We start from the raw sequence: 22,030 nt of genomic DNA, 5'->3' as shown, positions 1-22,030 counted from the left end.
ACTTCAACCCTGGAATAGTTTTATATTAAGGTTGTTTACACTGCTCTGGCTCCTGTGATTGATGTAAGGCCATAGAGGTAATCAGGTAAAAGCTGTCTTTGGAGTCAGTGTTCTGTATCCAGAAATCTTCCAAGATACTTTCCATTTGTCTGGACTGCTACCCTGTGCCCTAGGCTTCCCTCTCACACTGAATCCGCCCAACCTTCCCTCAAGCTCACTCCACATTTGGGCTCTCTTCCTCTGTTCCTACAGTCCACAGAGGCTCCTTACTCAACACGATGGTTTTGGTTGGCTGTTTATCCAACAAATGTCTTTTGAGCTTCTACCATGTTCTGTGCAGTATGCCAGGCCCATGAAAACAACGAGGGAACAAGATGTCCCTCTAGGATCTCTGGATACAGGGAAGATGGACAATTGCAACAATGGAGTAACAGCTGTCACCAGGGAAATCATTGGAAAGCCATCAATTCCAGTCCTGGAGGGGCAGAGAGGCTTCCAGAAAACCGATTCCCACAGCATGGTGGCCATGAAATTGAGCACCTGTGAGATGCCTCTGGGATTCTTAGGGCTAACTGGAGAGGAATTTGAGGGGCTGGATCCCCGCAAAACAGCTGGGCAGGACCAGAGAAATATTGTATCTGGGTACTTTGGGCTTCTCAAGGAAACACATGTCCATTTACAAGAATTTTGGAAAATTCTTTAATGTTCAACAAAAGGTATCATATTACCTTGCCCCTGTCCTCTCAGTAACTAATGCTACTCAGTTCTAAATGCTATGCCTTCATAAAGGAACGAGTTTAAAAGGCAGATAATGTCTTAGCATTGTTCTGGAAATAGTTCTGACCTCATGATCCCATGAAAGAATCTTGAGGACCTACAAGGGTCACTGGACCAATATTTTGAAAGCTACTAACCTTGAGTATAGTCTTAAAATAGATTCTAAGAGGGGGTAGCCCCGGTGGCTCAGCGGTTTAGCGCCACTTTTGGCCTGGGTTGTGGTCCTGGAGATCCAGGATCGAGTCCCATGTCGGGCTCCCTGTATGGAGCCTGCTTCTCCAACTCTGCCTGTGTCTCTGCCTCTCTCTCTCTCTCTCTCTCTCTCTCTCTCTCTCTCTCTGATAAATAAATTTAAAAAAAGATTCTAAGAATGTACGTGGGTTAATAGGGAAGTGACTCTGGATTAAGAGAGCTGCCTTGGGTACAAGAGTTAGAAGTGGTGGCACATTTGCCATATATTTGACATCCTCACAAAGCACAGGCCCTTATTTCCTAGATTCACAGAGAGTCAAGCTATATCTATAGTAATAAGATTGGTTTTAAAACAAAAATTGCAGATATCCCTGGGTGGCTCAGCAGTTCAGCGCCTGCCTTTGGCCCAGGGCGTGATCCTAGAGTCCGGGGATCGAGTCCCACGTCGGGCTCCCTGCATGGAGCCTGCTTCTCCCTCTGCCTGTGTCTCTCTCTCTCTCTCTCTCTCTCTCTCTCTGTCTCTCTCTGTGTGTCTATCATGAATAAATAAAATCTTTAAAAAAAAAATTCCATCACCAAATATCTGACTGAGAGCTATCCTTCAGAGTAGTCACCCTTACAGTCTAGTTATTTCAGTGACGATCACTGTAAATTTTGGAGTTCTTTGTAAAATACAGATCAAACTCATTACTTCATAGGTAAACTGGGTTTTGACCAAGACTATACTTTAGGAGTGGTATAAATTTGCTTATTTAACCAGCCTTGGCTCCAAATGACTTCCAAGTCATGAAAAGATTAAATCTGCCTCAGAGGATGAAAATGTGCTATCAATATGGTATTAAAATTACTCCACCAATAATTTGAGTGTCTCTATTATATCAAGCACAGCACTTGGTGCTGGAAATGGAGATGAAAAAGGCTAATTCCTGCCCTGAGGAGTTTATAACCTGCTTCAAACCCAGGGTGGGCTCCTCAACCTGCAAGACAATGGGTTTGCTTAGGCTCTAGTCTGGTGCTGATGCCTGCATGTAAGTGGGTGTGCTCAGCCAGGAGACCTGAGCGTACCCACCACCCAAGCCACTGTGAACCATGCTTGGCCCCACAAAAGAAAGGAAAACAGGAGAGACATTGGATCAGATCTTCCAGAAGGTCTTTGTTGCAATTTTCTGCATCATTGAAAAAAAAAAGTTACATCATCATCATCATCAAATAAAGACAATAGCAGCAGAGCTCATTGAAACGTTACAAGCAAATTTGCTCTTATACTTTTCCTAAGAACATTACGAAATTCCCTCCTCCCCCCCCCACCCCACATTATTTTCTGTAAAATGCCTTTTTTTTTTTAAAGCACCATGAAATCCTACAGAGAGAAAAACAGGTAAAACACCTCCACACGTGAGTTTATCGTCATCACTGGGGCCCCTGCCTGGGAGTCTGGAGTCTGGGACGGGGAAGAGGCTGGAGGCTGGCATGTGGGTTGGTTTGCATATCGTTTCTAGGCACCATTGCACCTTCTCCCTTCAAGCTCGGCGCCCTGATGGCAAAGGAGAGGTTTTCCAATCACCTTCTGTAACATTGGTCTGCTGTATCTACAGAGTGAGTCCTCTCAAGGATTTTTTTTTTTTTAATGCACAGGGAACGATTTGAGATTTTTCACTTAAGAACTGGGAACAGAAGGTAGATTTCAAATCTCTTAGGCACCTGTGAAAATGATCATCACTTTCAGTAAAACCAGAGATACTTCTTATTTCTCCTCTTTGCCACTGCACTGATGTCATGTGACCTAGGGACTGCCATGGGAGGACTGAGGTTTACAGGGATGGTGGACAAGTTGGTGAAGTACAACGCTGCTGGTTTATGGTACAAGGACAGGGTGCAGAGCTGTATTTATAGCCATGTAATCAACATGTTATTCATTCCAAAGTTTCCATATGCAGAATTATCAGCATCTATAATGCCAAACTCAAGTCACCTTTGTTTCTGAGAGTTCCCACTTTTATTTTTTAAGGCCATTGCTAACTAGCTCTTATACTATGCCAGTGAAAGCTCCCTCCGCTGACACAGCCACTGTCCTTGCACACAGTTGCACCATAACAGAAATCATAAACTTCCACTTGTAACATTAGTGGGATGCAGAAAGCAGAGACAGGAAATGCAATATTGGGGGGGGGGGGTTCCTCATTTTTTCGAGAGTCTCTGCACATTTGTCTGTTTTCCTATGTCTTTCCTATGGTTTGGAAACTGCAGTATACATGGGATGGTCTACATTCCCAATTACTCATTACCCAATCCAATGAGTCTAAATAAATCTGTCCCACTCAAATTGTGGCCGCATTCTCAGTAATCCCCAAAACCAAGCACACAAATAGATGAGCAGCATTGATTCAGCCAGGAAATGATGTCCTCTCAGAAGGGGGCAAAGGGGTAGTTTGCTAATGTCTAGCACGATAGGACTTTCGACATCAAATGGTCCCCATAGAACCCAAAGCCTCTTATTTCCAGTGTGTGTGTGTGTGTGTGTGTGTGCGTGTGTATAAGAGAGACAGAGAAAGAGAGATCTGTCTATAGTATTTGAATTCATGAAGTAATCAAAGGGAACCTTTACTACAACTGACTGCAAATAGAGAAGAGCTTAAAATTCTTTAAATAGTCTTAACACCATGCAAAAAATGCTCATGTAGCCTGAGCCCTCCGGGTGACCGTGTGCTATGAGAGGATAGAGTGAGCCTACACAGGGCACCATTCTAATTTGGACACCAGGGTCCCAAACACAACTGGGTCTCCATCAATTACCCAGAAAACAAATCCCAAAGGGCAGGAGACTAAGCTCTCCTCTTAGCCTAAAATGAGGGGAGCCCATTAGTCGGTATTCACAAAACCAGCTACTACGGTTCTTCATAAATATAACGAACTCAGAGGCCAGGGGATGTTTGGTCAGAGAACCGCAGAACTCAAAGGAGCCTTGATGATTACCTGTGTTCAAAGCCCTCAATGCACTGATGAGGTAACAGAGAAGCGCAAGATCCGAGGTACCCACGATCACAGGCTGGGACAGGGGAGCCCAGACAAATAGTCCCAGTCGCCTCACCTGCAGGCCAGGGACACTCCGACCTGCACACCCATTAGGGCCCTACCCCAAAAGTGATTAAGTTCCTAGAGTTCACTGTTGGGTTAGGACTGGGTATGGAGCTATAGTCTCCCAAACTGTCCCCCCGGCCGTCAGCAGTAACCCTCCAGATCTATTACAGAAGGAAGGATCAGTATCCAATTACCAGGTGAAGCAAAAGACACCGCCCACTGAAGATACAGAACATGTGCTCTTCCCATGTGCAAAATCAAGGCATTTATTCCAAGTTTATGGCAGGGTAGGGAGCACAGGTCAGAAGGGCAGGGCAGGGCTGTGCTGATGTGTTTAGAATTTGTAGAAGCTTTGCTGCATACTAATTGCCACATCTTAAAAGGGTAACTCATTCAAGCAACTTCATAACAACTGGCCTCCCCCCAAATCTTAGCTCGTACACACTAAGCTCTTACTCCCTCTCAGCTTCTCCCTTGGAGAGTATGTTATAGCTTGTCCAATACTGCCCACATAACTAGTGGATCAAGCTCCACAGAGGGAGGGCTCTTCTTTGATTCTATTCCTCAGGGCTTTGGCCCCCTCTGTACTCAGGGAACAGGTTATATTGGATATTTTCCCACTCTCCGCCAAGGGCTACTTTTGATCCGTCCGTATTACTGTGATTCGCCTCATTTGGGGAAGCGTCTATGCACACACCAACAGCTGTTCCATCTGGTAGAATGTGCAGCTTAGTGTTTTGAATTGTTTTATTCCTGCTGTATACGGAGTTCCTGCAAGGTAAGCAAGTAAAGTGCAAAAGAGTGCTTTCAAAGGGCATTTTTAACAATACAGAAAGTGTGCCACACACAGCATTCTCGAAACCCAAACCAAAAATAATGCATAAGCATCTGGAAGGGCAACACTGTAGGTCACGTTTACACAGAGACCTCGTCGTACCCTCCTGGCCATAGAGATCTTCTCCCCGCCTCTGTATGCCGTGTCCGTGAAACTAGAAAAACACACAATGCACACAAACACACACACACACACACACACACATTCACAAGAGTGCATGACATGGACACTAGAGCAAAGTCAAAAGCAGACTTTGGTCAGACGGCCTTTGAATACCACCCCTACCACCTTCTTGCTGTGTGCCATTGGGTAGGTTACTCCACTTCCCTGAGCCTCCACATCCTCATCTGTATATAATGGGTTTGCAAACACTTCCCGTAGAGCGTTGCTATGAGGTTTCAGTGAGCTAATGCCCATAAAGTGCCTGATCCAGTGCCTGGGCCGTGGAAACCATTGGATAAATGACAGGGAAGCCTCTTTGCCAGAGTCCTCTGTAGGGTCTGGGATTTTCACACACTACTATAAAGAAGGTCACGAAGACTACAGGGTGGAAACGCAAATGAATGAGATCAATGGGTAGTTTAATCAATGGGTAGTTTAACTTGTCAGAAGAATGAAGTTCCAGATCTCTACCAAGTAAAACACATTTTGTCAGGCTGGAAAGACCCTCACAGTAAGAGCCAGTGCCCACACCTGCATTAACGTCATTTCCATGTCTGTTCATACGTGGACACAGGATGTTGCCAGTGAGCACCAGCCCCAGCCCCGGGGAGGCATGAGCCCAAATGGACCACTGACAGGAAGGGCCTCATGAAAGTTGATTCTTATTTGGCTCCTTCCCAAAAGCAATGCCAGAACTTTAGCTAGAGCTTAAAATTTTGGGGTAGGGGTAGGGGAAGGTGGAGCTGCATGTGCTCCAGGCAAGGGAGAACTGCATTTTTGGGAAATGGGCAGAAAGAGGTCTGCCCTGGTACCAGTGGTGAAGGATGTGGTAGGTATGATTTTCCCCAGAAGTCAGAAAGCATCAGATGATTTCGGGAAGTCTCTGCTAGTTCTGTGATCTCTTGATAAGTCCACTCTGTGCGTGTTAGCCATGTGAATCCCCAAAAGGTGGCGCTGAGCCTGGGAGGCCCATAACCAGCAACTTCCTGGGGTTTGGGGTTGCCAGGTCCAAATGCTTAAGGAGCATGTGGTCCAAACGGCTGCATCGGGACCACAAATAGCCAGTCAATTATGCAACGGGCTGAGGCGCACAGAGGATGGTGAGCCCCACACATATTTTGCCCTTTCTGATTAAAAAAAAAAAAATCTATTGAAAATCTTCTTCTCCAAACTGATGACTGGCCACTCCCCCACTTTCCTTCACTGACCACCCGAACCCTCATGGAACAATCGTGTTGCCACTGTTGGCCTGTGGAACCATCACACAGGTGTTCCGTTAGTGAGTAGCAGGTGCAAGACAAAATAGCAAGGAAAAGAAGTGATGCTTTCCAAATAAGGAACACCCAAACATAAAAGTGGAATGTTGTAAATACTTCTTTTAAGCATTAGTTTTTAAATGGCATTAATGGCACTTAAGCTGCAAGCAATGAAAACAATTCAATTTTCTTGTACAAGAAAGAGTTGGTTGGGGGATTCTTTCTTTTGTTTGGAGATAGCAAGATGGGACCTCGCCACTACGTCTACCTTTAAGACACCCAAAGGGACAAAAAGCCCTGAGATGGAATGATGCCATGGTCCTCCTTGGTATGTCTCAGACATGCAGGATGTCTATTTTTATAAAAATTTAGGATCAGCTAGACAGAACAGTAAGCCACTGGCATCATGCAAGGCAATCGTTTTGGTATTTTTTCCCCCTCTTATCAAAACAACCTATAACCAGAGTTCCACTAGGAAAATGAACATGGACATTTCAAAACCAGTTTATTTTCACCACTGCACCCACTGAGGAAAATGCATGATTTTTTTTTTTTTTGCCTGTAACCATGCAGCGAATGAGGTTGAGTTTTCGCCAATGCTTGCAAGTTCATTTGTCGTTCGCTGACAGATGAAATTCATTAGGCTTCTGTCATTGGTTAAGGTGATATCCACAGTGTGATGCATTTGTGATTTTTTTTCTCTCTCTTTTGTAATGAGGAAAGCAATTGCACCTTTTAATACGTGTGCTCTGATCTGTTTCCCACAAATTCCACGTGCTCGCGGGTCCCACGGACATTCACTTGGAGCTTAGAAAGACTGGGTACGCGCTGAGTGGTTCGCTATCAAAATTCCAGCTCAGAGCGACCTACCACAAGGTCGGCTCTCAGCCTCATCACAGGTACTTGTTCAGACCCCCCCCACCACCCCTCTTCTGTGTGTGCACATATCTCTAACGGTAGTTTCGGGGAACGAGGCTCCATGTAGAAGACACACCTGCTCCTTTCAGAAGGCTGGTCTAAGGAATAGCTGCCCTTTCTACATGCCGGGGCCGGCGCGGCACTGCACAGGGGGGCGCGGCCCCGACCCGCACCTGCCCTTCACTCGGTGGCCACGACCTCCTGCGTGTGCCAACACTCCCTGGGTGTCCTGCGGCCACTGTCGGAAGTGTGGCCCTTGTCCTTGGATTCCTTTTGGCAGAGCAATCTTTCTCAAGTCGTTTATGGCACAGTGAAATATATTCTTCAATGCTATGTAATTTCGGACTATCGAGAAGTCTGTTTAAGGCACGTGTCTCAGGGTGAATATAAAAAAAAAAAAACAAAACAAACCAACCACAACGCTTGGTCGGGTCCAAGGTCCTCGGCATTTAGTTTCTGTCTTCAAGTAATGCGTTGTTCTCGAGTGCCCTGTCTTTGGTGTCCGTGGGGACCGATCCGTTCTCCACCCCGGCCTGCTGCTGGATGCACTCGGTCAGCGCGGCGGTGCTCGAGTGGTCCGAGTTGCACATCTTCTCTGTCTCCTCCTCCTTCTTCTCCTCGTCCAGGGAGTAGTTCCGGAAGGTCTTGTAGATTTTGTGAACGTCCTCGGGCAAGGTCTTTTTGATGTCCTTGTTTTTCCTCTTGGTGAGCCTGGAGGTGGACCCGAACTTGTTGATGATGTTGTCCTCGGAGGCCCCCTGCCCGTGCTTGTTCAGCTGCTCCGAGCCCTTCAGGCGCAGGTTGTTGGGCCGGTTGTTGATGCTCTCCTGGGACGAGGCCTTGAAGCGGCCTGTGTCCAGGGCGGCGAAGACGGAGCGCTTCTCCGGCGACAGCATGTCCAGCGAGTGGGCCCTCTGGTCCAGGCCCAGGCGGCGGCGCTCCATGCTGCGGATGGTGGCCGCCCGCTGCAGCTTGTCGTGGATCTCCACGCTGAGCCGCCGCCGCGTCTCCCGGAACTCGGCCGTCACGTTGGCCTTCCACTCGGCCGCATGGGCCTTGATTTCGCCCACCTGGCCGGGGGACAGAAGGGCAACAACACACTGAGAACGTTGTCTCCGCTTCAGGGGACCCCCCCAACCTACCCCACCCCAGCGCCCACAGCCCTTGGGTGTCCCTGGAGGGGAGGGGGAGGCTGGCTCCAGGGAGGCCAGGAGCTGGGGGAGCACGAGCTACCTGTGCCCTAAACACCTATCTCGATTGGGCACCCGGCTCAGGTGACTCAGGGAGCACAGGTGCTAGAGAAGCCGCCAGGAGCCCAAGGTGCAGGGGCGGTGACCCGACGGGAGGAGGAGGGCATTGTGCGGGATGGAGAGGCCACTCTCTGGAGTTGGACCGGCTTGGGTTCCCATCATGCACCCACCCCCTTTCTGGTGGTATGGCCTCATTCCTGCCACCTAACTGGAAGTGATCCCGTCTAGCTCACAGAGTTCTCAGTGTTAGGGAGGCAGAGACATGCCCCCCCCACCCCCTCCAGGCACCTTGGCCCCTCTCTGTGCCTCCAATGCTGCTGTCTGGGCAGGGTGACCAACCTGTGCCAGTGGGACTGGGACTGTCCCAGTGGTGAAACAGAATGCCCTGAGTCCTAGGCAGCCCTGCAGTCCCGGCCACACTGGGAGTGTTGCTCACCCTGTATCTGGGCCGCACCATGGTCAAGTGCTATCCGGCTTACCCTGCTTTAGGAACACCCTCCAGGGCTCCTGGTAATCAAACTTCCCTAGTCGGGTTCTGTGAAAGCCCACAGAACATTCTTCCTCGGAATGCATGAGGAGGGATACCAAATTTCTTGGCTCTCATTCAGCAGTGCAAATAGCCCTAGTCCCCGGCTTTTCTACGCAGATGAGGAACCCACAAGTTTGCATTTTTGCATTGAGGAAAGTGGATATTTACGTGGCTACTTTCCCTTTCACTAGAGCAGGTCAGTTAGCCACGTGGGGCATCAGCCTGGGGAGTACACTGACAGGATTGCATTGCCAGTGTTTCCACAAGCCGGAAAATTAACATTTGGGCCTGGAAACCATACGGGAAATTTTCCCATTCAGCAACTTTGTCCTGGGGCCCTTTCTACAGAATGTCTGTCTTTGGGCAAGTGAACAGTTGTCCTTCAGGAGGCTGTCCCTCTTTTTATTTCTTTGGGGTTTTTATCTCTCTTCCACTTGTTAGCGCTCACTGCTGTTTCTCTTGTCCTCCTTTTCAGTTCTTTTCCTCTCTTCCTAGAAGAACTACATGGACTTTTTTTTTTAAATCACAAAATCTACCTTCCCCTCTTCTCTCTTCCTTTTCTTGCTTTTGTGTAGATTTTCATGCATGTTTATAGGAAGGAGTAAAGACTGCCTGCCCCCACACACAGGGGTAGATTTGTTTCTATAGATCTGACAACTGGGGGGGTGATAAAGGTGAAAAGGGACCCCTTGTGTTTGCTTCCTCACAGCTGGTGGAGGACTTGGGTCTCAGAAAATCGAGGAGTCCTAATATCGTACTGCATTCCCATACAGACCCCAAGACCCGATGGACAGGCCCATCTTTCCTAAGCTTTTTGTAAACTTTCTAAGTCTTTCCCACGTATCTGCATACCTCCCTCAACTAGAGTCTACCTCTTCTGACTATTGCTATTTTTTCCCCCTTTTAATTTCATTCCTTAAAAATAAGTCATTCTGGGGCACCTGGGTGGCTCAGTCACTTAAGCATCCAACTCTTGGTTTCAGCTCAGGTCATGATCTCAGGGTCCTGGGATCCAGCCCCACGTGGGGCTCTGTACTCATCAGAGAGTCAGCTTGATATTCCTTCTCTCCCTCTCCCTCTGCACGCCCACCCCCACCCCACCCCCTGGCTCCACCACTAACGCTCTCTCTCTCTCTCCTAAAAATAAAAATTAAAAGTCGTTGTTTACTAGTCCTTCCAGGATCTGTGGGCTGATGAGTCACCAGATGTTCTCACCTGCCGAAAAGGATCCAGAAATAACCACTTTCCCACTGAACTTGGCTTTTAGGTAATGATTCAAAAAGAGAAAGCTGTAGGGGGCCTCCATGTAATATGAAACCCTCCAGCCCACGGAATAGAGATAGGCAGTTCTTGACATGAGTTCATCTGATCTCAGAAACATTTATAGAATTTGGAAGGGGTCCTACCTCTTCTTTTGTCTTTTTGGACAGAACCCGTAGCCAATCTCCGATCATACTGAGGACAGCTGCAAAGTAGGCAAGGCCAACAAGGATCCAAAACCACACTAGGGGCTTATACCACTCCCGGTAATTGATGCCAGCGTTTCCCCCTGAAAACAACCAAACGTTACTTCAACCAGGGTCTAGCATATGGTCTTTGCAGAACAAACATATTCTGGTCCACGTAGCAGAGATGTCATCCCATCACCACCTGACACTCCTCTGTTAGGCCTGCTGTATACGAGGGCATGACAGGGAAGGAAGGGCAAGGAAAAGATGTGTTCCTCCCCTAAAGGAGCCTGACTTGTGGCTTAACTTCTTGGATTCTAGGTCACGCACCATAATGCCCAGAACAATGCCCACGAACCAAAGACCCATAACAAAAAAGTGTCAGTGGCTGACTTGGTCCACCTCTTCTCAACCCAGGCTTAACAATGAATGATGAGCTAGAGGACAAGGGAGGAGGCCCAGCCACCAACTGTCTTCTTAAATTTCTTTAAATGTAATAAAAATGAGAGATCGATACTCCCCAGTGGCTTGGAATTCTTGGAACCATTTCCTCCTCAATACATGCATTGTTTAGGAGCAGAGTGGATGTGTGAAAGTAAAATTAGACCTAATGGCATTCTTGAGCCTTTGAACCTAGCAGTAGTGATTTACCGTTAACTGAGGGATGGTATTTACATGATGCTAATCCAAAAGGTCAATTAGACTGAGTAATTAGAATCGCCGTGCCAGAACTAAAAGGCCAGCTAGTCCAATCCCTTTATATGTAGGGATTACAGTAGAAATCCATCAAACCAAATTGGCCAGCTGCCCGATTGCATTGACCGGCCATTCCACTGAAAAAAACATTTACTGCAAATAATTAGCCTATTTCTTCTAGCCCTCCTACGGGCGCTGCCAAAGTTAGTCATACAAGACAGGTTCCCAGCCCGGCCCCCTCTCCTAAGGATGTGAGGACGTAACTGCTGTCAGCCTGGCTCTCACTGTGTAAGACCCTACTGCCCAGTGAGGCAGGTGCGCAGTCATTTCTAAGACAACCGGCATTAGCAACGTATGGGTCATCACGGGACTACGTGATGAGTGATTACTAGTCTTTCCCACTGGGTCGTGGTTGAACCCTCATCTAGCACCACTGAATCCACACTGAGCTCTTATGGGATCGGTAATGCCTCCCAAAGGCAGCTGGGCAGGCACTGTGGCCTGTGGCTCCTCTCGGTGAGACCAACCCTATGCTCAGCAGGACCAGGGCCGCCCACAAGGTCTCCAGGCCACTGCCACTTTCTTAAAATTAGAATGCCAGACATTGCTAATGGGCTGTGTGGCCAGCCCCTTGGGTCTTGTTTAGCTGCCTTTGTTATTTTTCCTTTTAGGTAACTCTCCCCCCCCTCCCCCCCGAAGCCTCCTCGAGGATCCTACCGGAGTTCCTGCAACAGTAAGTGGTTTTTGAGGTTCACTCTGTCTCTCCACCGAGCCAGACAGAGAACGGTGAGCTTTCCCCCTTGGGGCCAAGAGGAAAGATTTACCTTAGCCAGTCACCACCACCCAAAGAAGCTTGTCACTAGGGGGCGCGAGCGAACAACGCAAAAAAACACCCTTTGGCCTCTTTCCCTACGCTTGTCTGGAATTCAGAGTTCTGTGTGTGATCTCAAGGATATCAAAATGCTGTGATGTTGTTAAGGCTGTCCTAACGTGAGTCGGCCACAAAATCAACCAGGACTTAATCCTGTACAGTGATCAGCGTTCCAATTATATTTCTAGAAGGGTTGATGCCAATGTTCCATCGCAGCAACCATGGACTCTTGTTAATGTACCTTTGTTAACAATCGGGGTATCCTTCCCTATTGCTCTTAGAGCATTGCCCTAGAGGTTGTGACAAACTTTAAGGCATGCGTTCTTGAGACCAATCTGTGTAAGCCCTGGAAACCCGAGCTTCAAAGGGGTCTGGTCTAATTGCAGTCAGCACCGTGAATTATAAAAGACACCTGTCCATGGAGACCTCAGGACAAATGAAATAAGGCTCTGCAGTCGGTGGAAAATAAGGGCCTTAAAACGGTGCCAGGCCTATGACTGTGGAGGTCATACCCTTGCTAGGTAAGTAAAGATAAGGTCAAGTGCCAGTATGTACTACGTGCTCTCAATCCATGGTGGGTAATAGGGAGAAATAATCAATTAAAATCATTGGCAGTAGCCCTTGAAGCACCAGTGTCCCCTCTCATTTTCTCCTTGACACCCCACCACCACCACCCAGGGAGGACCAGTGCACCAACTGGGCAGTGCTCCCTGACAAGGGAGGTCCCCATAGACTAAAAGGTAAAGAACACGGATGTCCTTTCTTCTCTCTCATCCACAATGAAGAGCAGGGACCCACTTCCCATGCATTTATGCATCACAAGCTTAAATAAATCACACGTGTTCTTTCCCGGGTTACCTTTAACTTTTTCATTTAGAAGCACCAAATGCAAAATCATTTTAGGTTGGCCAACCATATTCATTTAAGATCTAAATAAACCAATGCTACCTTTTCTGACATTTTTAATAAAGCTCTAAATGAAGTCCCAACGCAAAGGCCAACAGAGAACTTCCATGTGCATTAAATCTGGGGCTCCTTTTATTTTTTTTTTTATTTTTTGGTCCTTCAATCAATGCTGTATTATAAAATGTAATTCATATTATTTTACAGATTCATATTGACTTTTCAATTAACATGAAGGCCTGGATTCAAAAACATTAACAAAAGCAGACAGTAGATATTTAATACACTGACTCTAATTGGAATAGACTATAACAGTTTTTGTTTTATAAGATAACATTGCAATGTGTAACATTAAAATTTAAAATATTCAATTATGGTACTGTCAAATGGCGTTTTTTTAGTGACAAGCTTCCCTGCATCTTCTTACTTTGTATGATGATATGTAAACAAATAACATGAATTCCAATTAAAAATTTAAACTCTTGGGATGTCTGGGTGGCTCGGCGGTTGAGCGTCTGCCTTCGGCCCAGGGCGTGATCCTGGAGACCCAGGATCAAGTCTCACATCGGGCTCCATGCATGGAGCCTGCTTCTCCCTCTACCTGTGTCTCTGCCTCTTTCTCTGTATGTGTCTCTCATGAATAAATAAATAAAATCTTTTAAAAAATTTTAAACTCTTTAGTGATCATTAAATACATTTTTAAATTTTCTATTCCAAGGTTCCTCAATTTGTGCCCCACATTAACAGACTGAGTCAAGCAGGTGTTTAGAGAGAAGGGCTTGTCCTAAGTGTCCTCTAACAGTCCAGCTGAGAGCCCAGGGCTGACGCACAGCACTCTGAAGCACAACCCAGTGCAAACTATGCTCCAGGAGAACTTGAAAAAGTTTGTGAAATAGTCCCAAGAGTTCTCTCTGTGGTCTCCCTCCAAAGCTTTAGGCCTATCACCAGATGCTACCAGGTGACTCCTGGTGCCATCTGAGTTGGCTGAGCACTGTGTATAAGGAAAGACTGGCCTGGGGTCCCAGAAACCCCTGCTTTTTTAATCGCTTTGACTTTGCAGTGCTTAGTCCTTAGGTAATTTTTTAAAAAGAAGGAAAAAAAATAAAAACTGCTCTTTTTACAAACTGGACTTCAGTCTTCCATCTGCTCAGTTGGGACAGCTGGGAGACCACCCTGATGGTTAGCATCATCAGAATGAATGTGGAGGCACCCATGCACCTTTTGAAGACCCTTTACTATCCCCTCCAGAATGTCCTATTTTCCAGATTTCCAGATCCCTGCCCACCTTGTGAGCACCATACTCCATGAAGAAACCAAGGCGCTGCCAACATTGTGGGCCAAATAAAGGACGGTCAGCCTGCGAGCTCAGCCTGCAAATGTCCAGGCTGCTGCTTAACCAGGTGGTCAAGAACTTGTATGTGCACGCAAATATATCACCCAAAGATTTCAAGCTTAGGACAGAGTTTTTATCAAAGCGTTCACTTCTCGGAGTAGAAAACGATCAACTGTCTGGCCCCCTAGAACTATCTCTCAGGAAAGAGAAGGATGGTATTCTTCTCTTCCAGCCTTCCCACCACACTCTGGGAAAGCCATACAGGTAAAAAGCCAGATCTCATTTCATTCAAGCTCCCTCTCCCTAGATGAGATGAATGGTGGTTTTCCTTTGCTTCTATAAACATAGTTCACTGGTATTTATTTTCACAGTGAAGATTATAGCTTCTATAGACACCCATGCAGAATCTGTTATAATATTGTACTCCCTTGGTATAGTTCTCAGCTCCCAGTAGTCAGCTGAGTCCTCAGTCTTGTGTCGGGGCGCACCCGGGGTAACTTTTGCAGGGACCACAGCCCTCCCCTGGAGAGCCTCAGGAACCCTAACCCACAGGTCACTGCAGGCCATGCTCTATGCTAATCTCTCCAGAGTTTCATACTTGCCACTTGCTAATATAGCCTTTATCAATTGATTCAAGGAGTCAATGCAAATCAGAAGTCCAACATTCAATGAGAAATTCATTTCACTCATGGATAATTCATATGATGATAAGGGCAATGAGCATCCTGGGGAGGAAGAGGCTGGCTTTCATTTCATAGCTGAATCTGCTGCTTTTTACATTATGTGGGACCATGGTCTTGAAATGAGTCCGTGCACAGCAGCAGTGACACTGAGCCATTTTCATTTGCTTCTCCCACAACATGGTTTCTCATGGTTTTGAAAAGCATTACCAGCAGAACATGTTCCCCACTGGGGCCCTGGTGACTGGGATGCCCAGGGTGCTTACCTGCCACAAAATCACCAAAGCCCACCGTGGTGAGAGTGACTACCACAAAGTAAATGGACTCCAAGGCGGTCCACCCCTCAATATATTTGAAAATGACAGCGGGGATCGTCACAAATACAATACAGCCGGCCAAGATGAACAGGATGGTTGAGATGACCCGGATCTTGGTCTGGCTCACTTGCTTTTTCTGGGAACAGCAAAGGAGAAAGATAGGCAAGTCAGCTTCATCACCCTGGATTCAGAAGACAGAGGCACAAGAAGAATGTATTACGTCAGTGGCTTTTCACCTTTTGCCAGTCACAGGAAGCTTTGGGAGAATCTGATGATTCTCCTACAAAAATGCACATACAGAAGTTTCCAGATGTTCCAGGTGGCTCATAGACCCAATGAAGCCTGTTCATGTACTCCAGGTTATGAAATCCTGCTTAGAGGGCTCTTGGGTGGCTCAGTCAGTTGAGCATCTGCCTTTGGCTCAAGTCATGATCTCAGGGTCCTAGGATCGAGCTCTGTGTCAGCTCCCTGCTCAGCAGGGAGTCTGCTTCTCCCTCTGTCTCTCCCCCTGGCTCATGCTCTCTTTCTCTATAAAATAAAATCTTTTTTAAAAAAGAAAGAAAGAAACCCTGCATAGGTCATGCCTTGAATGTCCTTTTCATGGTTCCATGACTGCAGCCCAAATGCTGATTCTAACTTCCTCACTAGTACAAATGTAATTATTCCCCCAAGGAGGGCTTGCTGCCATTCCTCATGTCATATTATTGACCCTCCTCTAGGAGGGCGCCGGTTTGGAGCTTTTTCCAGTGGCAAGGATGGACTTGGCACTTAGTTTCCCTTGTACCAAAGGGAAGGTGTTGGGGGAAAAAACTGCTGACCTGAAACAAACTAAAATGTTCAGATGACAAGAAAAACATAGCCACCCATATACCCACTTGAGACAGATCCAAGCTTCTTCACCTTCCCCCCCAACTTAGATTGGAAATTAGATGTCACCCAAAGGAATGGTGCCAAAAGAGTCCAGATGTGGATTAGAAGTATCTCTGGCATTGCCCTTGAATGCATGCAACCCAACACCGGCATGGTCTCTGAGCTGAATGATCCTTAAGGTTTTCTCAAAGCTCCCGGGACTGACACATAAATTGTCATCAGGGGGCCCTACCACCATCACCCGACCAAAACCATGTAACACCATCATGAATGGGCCTTTCCACATCACCTGGACTGACTCTCTGCAAAAATATACCACATGTGGGGCATTGGATATAGGAAATCCTCACCATGTGCTCGGTTTTCTCTTCATTGCCTCCTGGTGAATTAGAAGACAGAGAACCTCAGAGCGCAAGAGACCTTAGCATTCATACACTCCAACAGAAGCCAAGAGGGGTTGAGGGACCAGCATAAAATGATTTTGCTAATTAGAAGCAAAGCCAAGATTAAAACTCTGATGTGATTAACTCCCAGTCCAGTGCTTACTGATGGAACCAAGCTTCAAGTTACTCAACAATTTTCCAGCTCACACAAAGTCACCAGAGTCCTCACCCCCACCTACCTCCCCCATAACAAAATCAACCAGACTAACCCCCATGAAGGACAGGCTGTCCTGCTTCCCTTCTAGAAAGGAAGAGTGAAAATAAAGAAAATTGTTACTGTGCAATCTGTCCAGGAATTCCTGAACTTTGGACATAAGCAGTGACATCCCCGCCACGTCTCCCCAGGACAGAGATGATCAAGAGAGAGTTTTCTTTCTTTTTTTTCTTAGATTTTATTTATTTATTCATGAGAGAGAGAGAGAGAGGCAGAGACATAGGCAGAGGGAGAAGCAGGCTCCATGCAGGAAGCCCGATGTGGGACTCAATCCCGGGACTCTGGAATCACGCCCTGAGCCAAAGGCAGATGCTCAACCACTGAGCCACCCAGGTGTCCCAAGAGAGAGTTTTCTAAGGTAAACTACTTGGATCAACCACGGAAATGCCAGTCAAAAAGGTAACTAAGGTTCCCTCCTGCCCATCCTCTCCTCCTCAACTGTAAGACAAACATCAATGCTGCTTGTTCACTGGAAATTTCCAGGGATGAGGGAGCTGAAGAAGGGGGAAAGGCGGGCAGCTGCTCTATTCATGCCTTGGAAGCATTCAGCCCCACCTGACTGGGGTCTCGGTCCCATGTACAGTCAACACGGCAAAATGGAGGGCTCAGTGCAACGAATAAAGACAGTAATAGTGGAGAACATTTATTTGCATGAACCTAATTCAGCACTATATATATACACTCCCATTCTGAGGTCAACACACATTCCCTAAAAATACACAGGAAAAACCTAAGGAAATACAATCCTCCTTTCTGAAAAGCTTCATGTGCTCTAACTCCCAAAAGGGCACTCAAGTATATAAAATGAGAATGGGGAAAATTATGTGATCCATGCTTTCATACAGTCCCCTCCTCATCTCCTCAGAAAAGCCATCTGAAAAAAAAAAAGTGATAATGTGCTGATATTGCTGAGACTGCCAATGAGAATTCCAATTATTTTTTTCGTGAAAAGTATCATGACGAGGTAAATCACCTGAGAACCGCAGGGATGTCTTACCCATTCCACGAATTTCCAGCCTGCCTGAATATCCTACCAGGACTTGGTCAGGACAGTTGAGCCCCTCCGAGAATCCAGCAACTTATTTTTTACTAGCCTCGTTTTGTTCATAGGCATGTATAAAAATCCAAAGCCCAAAAGGAGATTTCAACTGAAGCTCATTAAATTAATCTAATTGCCAGCAAGGGGCACATTATTCTTCCCCCCCCCCCTCCATAAACTGTCCTCCTCAAACGCATAATGAAATTAAATGTTTGTGAGACACTTGTTAAGTCATAAATTAGGATGCGAACACAAGTGCAATCCAAATGAGGCTGAGGTTGGCAAAGGAGGGCTGTAAACATGTAGGAAGCTGGAGACATTCCCAGGCTCCCCCAGGTGGGTAGAAGGGATGATGGCTGGACAGGATTTGGTTTGGGGGGTGGAGACCTATGTAACAAAGGTGAAATAATGGTGTCTTAAAAGCATTATCTGTTGGAGAGTTTATCAGCAAGGTAAACATTTCATCACCACTCACTGTCCAAGCCAACCCATGTGTTCCTGGGCTGCTCCTTCCAGGCATGCTAGGGTGATGCTCAGTGAATGCTTGGAGAATTCAATCTTTGGGGGTATTTTAGAGATCTAAGAGGTCAAGTGTCTTTCGTGAGTGTGTGTGTGTGTGTGTGTGCATGAAAATATGTATACCCATACTTCGCTATAAAAGGAAGAGGTGTGGATGTAAGGTTTAAGGATGCCCATGTTTTTGATGCCCTCTAGATATTAAGAAACAAAACCAAACCAAAAAATGGTTACCTTCACTGAACACTTTTTCAAGATGGAACCACAACCTAGGTTACATGCCATCCAGTGACCTTTGGGATTCTCATCCCCATTAGCCCAGCAACTGCACAAACTACCACTTGTAAAATGGTGTTTAGGAACTCGGAGTATAAGGACAGACTGCCTGAGACACATAGCATCCCCACTGCTACATGGCTGGCTGACCTCAAGCAAGTTCCTCAACCTCTCTGGGTATCAGTTTCTTCCTTTATAAAACAGACATCAGGAATCCACCTCCCAGGATTGTTGGGAAGATTAAATAAGCATGTAAAAGCTTCACACACTGCCTGCTAAGGGCTCAGGGTTTGTTAATGACTATTTTTTATGTAAAAGTTCAAATCTTAGGGGGATCCCTGGGTGGCTCAGCAGTTTGGCGCCTGCCTTCGGCCCAGGGCATGATCCTGGAGTCCCGGGATCAAGTCCCGCATCGGGCTCCTGAATGGGGCCTGCTTCTCCCTCTGCCTCTCTCTCTCTCTCTCTCATGAATAAATAAAATCTTAAAAAAAAAAAAAAAAGTCCAAATCTTAGATGTGAACAATCGTGGATTTAATGCTGCCCTGAGCTATTGAGGAATGTTCCCTCATTGTCTGGCTTAAGATAAGCTTCATTTAGCTTCAGGAAGTCACTGTTAGTTGTCCCTTCCTGGATACGTTATCTCATATAATCACCTCATTTTTTTTAATGAGAAAAATGTCCTCATTCTCTCTTGGTTCTTCTGTGTTGGCTCTGGGTTGAGCTGTTGGACAGTCTTAGCCCACAGTCTCGAAAACTTTTTTATTTGCCTCTCAATTTCCTCCTAGTTCTTCATCATCCTTCCAAGGCTGTCAAGAATTGCAGATAATGTTTACGATGTCAGGAACAAGCTGTAAAGAGGCACATACCTTGCCTTCCTTGCCCCCCTCCCCCACCTCCCCACCGCCCTGCCACTTACAGAAGTGCGTTGTCTCTCCATGGAGGGGTTGCTAAGCAAAATCACACCACTTGTTTACCGGTAAGCAGAGCATCAGAGCACAGAGCTCTGTGAGAACCCAGATCTGACTGAGCTAATGTGTTCTTGGGTGAACAAACCTGTTATCTGGGAAGAGATATAATATATATCTCTTGGATAGAATATTTGGGCAGGAGTGATAGAATGGTTGTGCTCATCTGTCCAAATCTCGTTTGCACACTTTGTTGATGAGAATAAATGACCTGTTCTTTTTCCCTTCTTATGCAAACAGCATTAGGCAAAACTTATTTCCTGCCTCAGATTGGCACTAACTGCAGGAATTTTCAAAGGACTCAAAACCCACCTCCTGTTGAGTTCATTTAGATGTCAGGAATATATGTGCAATTATTCCAAAGAGCAAAACAGAGCTCTTCACAAACAGAGCTCTCCTTGGAGAGGGGGATGTATGCACCGACAATTCTGGAAGTGTTTACTTGTTTCAGACCTCAGAGGACTAAGCCACAACGTACAACTCTCATTAAGCAAAACACCCTTCCTGTGTTTGCTTACTTCCACAAACTTATTTTACAGAACGAGTATTTTTCTATTCATTTGCAGGCTCGTTTTTTATTTCCTTTTTTGCTCCCTAATGTTTGTTCTCCTTTTCACTTCTACGTGATTTCTTAGAATTCTGAGATTAGCAATCCAGATTGTTTGTCTGGCTGAGGAAATTGTGTCTTTCTTGTGATTTTTAACCAGGATATTGGAGATTTTATTTAATAATAAGGATACCGCAATAAAAATCCTAGGACAGGAGCTAGACACGCAGAGCTCTCCTTTATGGTGGTCTGGTTTGGTTTGGTTTTGTTGAAATGCAAACAGATCACCATGGTAATACAATTGAACTGAGAATAATTTCTCAAAATGGAAAGATAATAGGAACCGTCTCGCAGAAGAACTGACTTTATTTTCTGATATTATTATGTTTCCCACAAAGATTTCTTTTTAAAAGGTCCAGTTCCAACAAATAGTTTCAACATCACAGTGAATAGCTATGTAGCACCAGCAATTCTATAAACTACGTATGAGAGCTTGTAAACACCATTTATCTATAATCTCCATGGCAGAGATACTGTAAACACACATTAGTGAGAATCATGCAGCAAAATCTCCATGGAACCTATGGAAAATGTCCTACTCAAAAGCGAAATACACAAATGTATTTTGTTTATATTCAGCTCAATAGCTGAATTCACACACACAAAAAAAAGTTTTATCTGAGCCACACTGTAGCATCTAACATTATTGGCCAGTTCCAGTTTTTGATGGTATCCCCATGCAAAGTTTTTGAAAAAGCTTTTTTTTTTTTTTTTTTTTTGGTAGATACACTTACGTTGCATTTATGACTGAAATGTCAATGTAGGTACACCTGGGACGGAGAAAAATTAAGATATACAAATAGCAAAAGTTCTCAGCTATTCCTCTCCAGGAACACTTTCATTAAGATCTCTGAAAGTTTTCCGTTCTAAAATTGACTGGCTTTTAACATTTGGTGATAATACTCGGAACACAAGAGTTTGTACTCAAAATGCAACCAGTTAATTCATGCAGCACATAATTTTTAAGGACCTTCTACATGTTCAGGGGCTGTTCTGGTTGCAAGGGACACAATAGTTTAAAGAGAGAAATGTTCCTTCCTCATGCCCAGGAAGCCTACTGGGTGAGCTGGGGTAGGACCCTCTCAGAGTCTCTGGCTGAAAGCAGTCTTTGTGGCGCTGTCCATGGTGTCCGGCCCTGGTCTAGCTACTGAAGGTAAAGTGAGGCCCCAATGATATCCCACTGATTAAAAATATCACCTGGGAGAGAAGAAAGAAAAATTCTCGTAGGTCTAGTACGTGGAATACCAAAGCGTGCCAACTGTATTTGGATCTCTATTAGCTGAGCATTCAGAAACTGTGTCCCAGGGATTGGAACAACACAGAGGCAACGACACCAATTAGGAAAACACTCACATGTAACCTCAGCTGAAGAATGGTCCTTCTCTTCAGCTGAGGTTTGGAAGGCAAGCCCATCGGAAAGGAGAGGAGGACGAGCACGCCTCCCGATGAGCCACCTCAACAGAATAACTCCTGGCAACCCTGATAGATGCCCCCATTGAGCTGCTCTCCTATCCAAATCCTAAATTTATTTTTCCCAGGTTTTGGCAGCACAGTGAACAATTCCTCCACCAGAAAATGCCCTCCCATCGTCATAAACAGAAGCGTACAATACTAATAATACTGCAGTAACAACGCTGCAGACACCTGAAGCTGCCTCATTCTTCTTCCTTGGCTAACAAAGGTTCAAGGTCATAGTTCACTGGCCAACCAATCCACGGTAGCCAGGGAAACAAGATCCCACCCCAATGCTCCTTTCTTGTGCAGGGGGCTCCCCCTGCCATAACACAGCCTCTCTCCAGCCTTACTCTGACCCAGGAACTGAGCATTCTGCTCTTCCTGTCCTTTCCTTTCGGGA

At 46.0% G+C, this 22,030-nt stretch overlaps 1 protein-coding gene across 6 annotated transcripts in view; it reads right to left on the bottom strand.

The window, feature by feature from the left end:
• Positions 1-2,102: 2,102 nt before the first annotated feature.
• KCNK10 (potassium two pore domain channel subfamily K member 10) overlaps positions 2,103-22,030 on the bottom strand; it is a 134,313-nt gene continuing 114,385 nt past the window's right edge. For all 6 annotated transcript variants that reach the window (XM_041757624.1, XM_041757623.1, XM_041757628.1 and 3 more), the window contains exons 5-7: positions 15,195-15,381; positions 10,404-10,546; positions 2,103-8,288 (exon numbers count right to left, since the gene is read on the bottom strand). In XM_041757624.1, the coding sequence (XP_041613558.1) occupies positions 7,668-8,288; positions 10,404-10,546; positions 15,195-15,381 (951 nt within the window). In that variant the 3' untranslated portion in view covers positions 2,103-7,667. The remainder of the gene's footprint in view (positions 8,289-10,403; positions 10,547-15,194; positions 15,382-22,030) is intronic.

This window comes from Vulpes lagopus, chromosome 6, assembly GCF_018345385.1.
Source record: "Vulpes lagopus strain Blue_001 chromosome 6, ASM1834538v1, whole genome shotgun sequence".
Taxonomy (NCBI): domain Eukaryota; kingdom Metazoa; phylum Chordata; class Mammalia; order Carnivora; family Canidae; genus Vulpes; species Vulpes lagopus.
The sequence above is the reverse complement of the archived record's forward strand: the minus strand, read 5'-3'. Positions and strand labels throughout refer to the sequence as shown.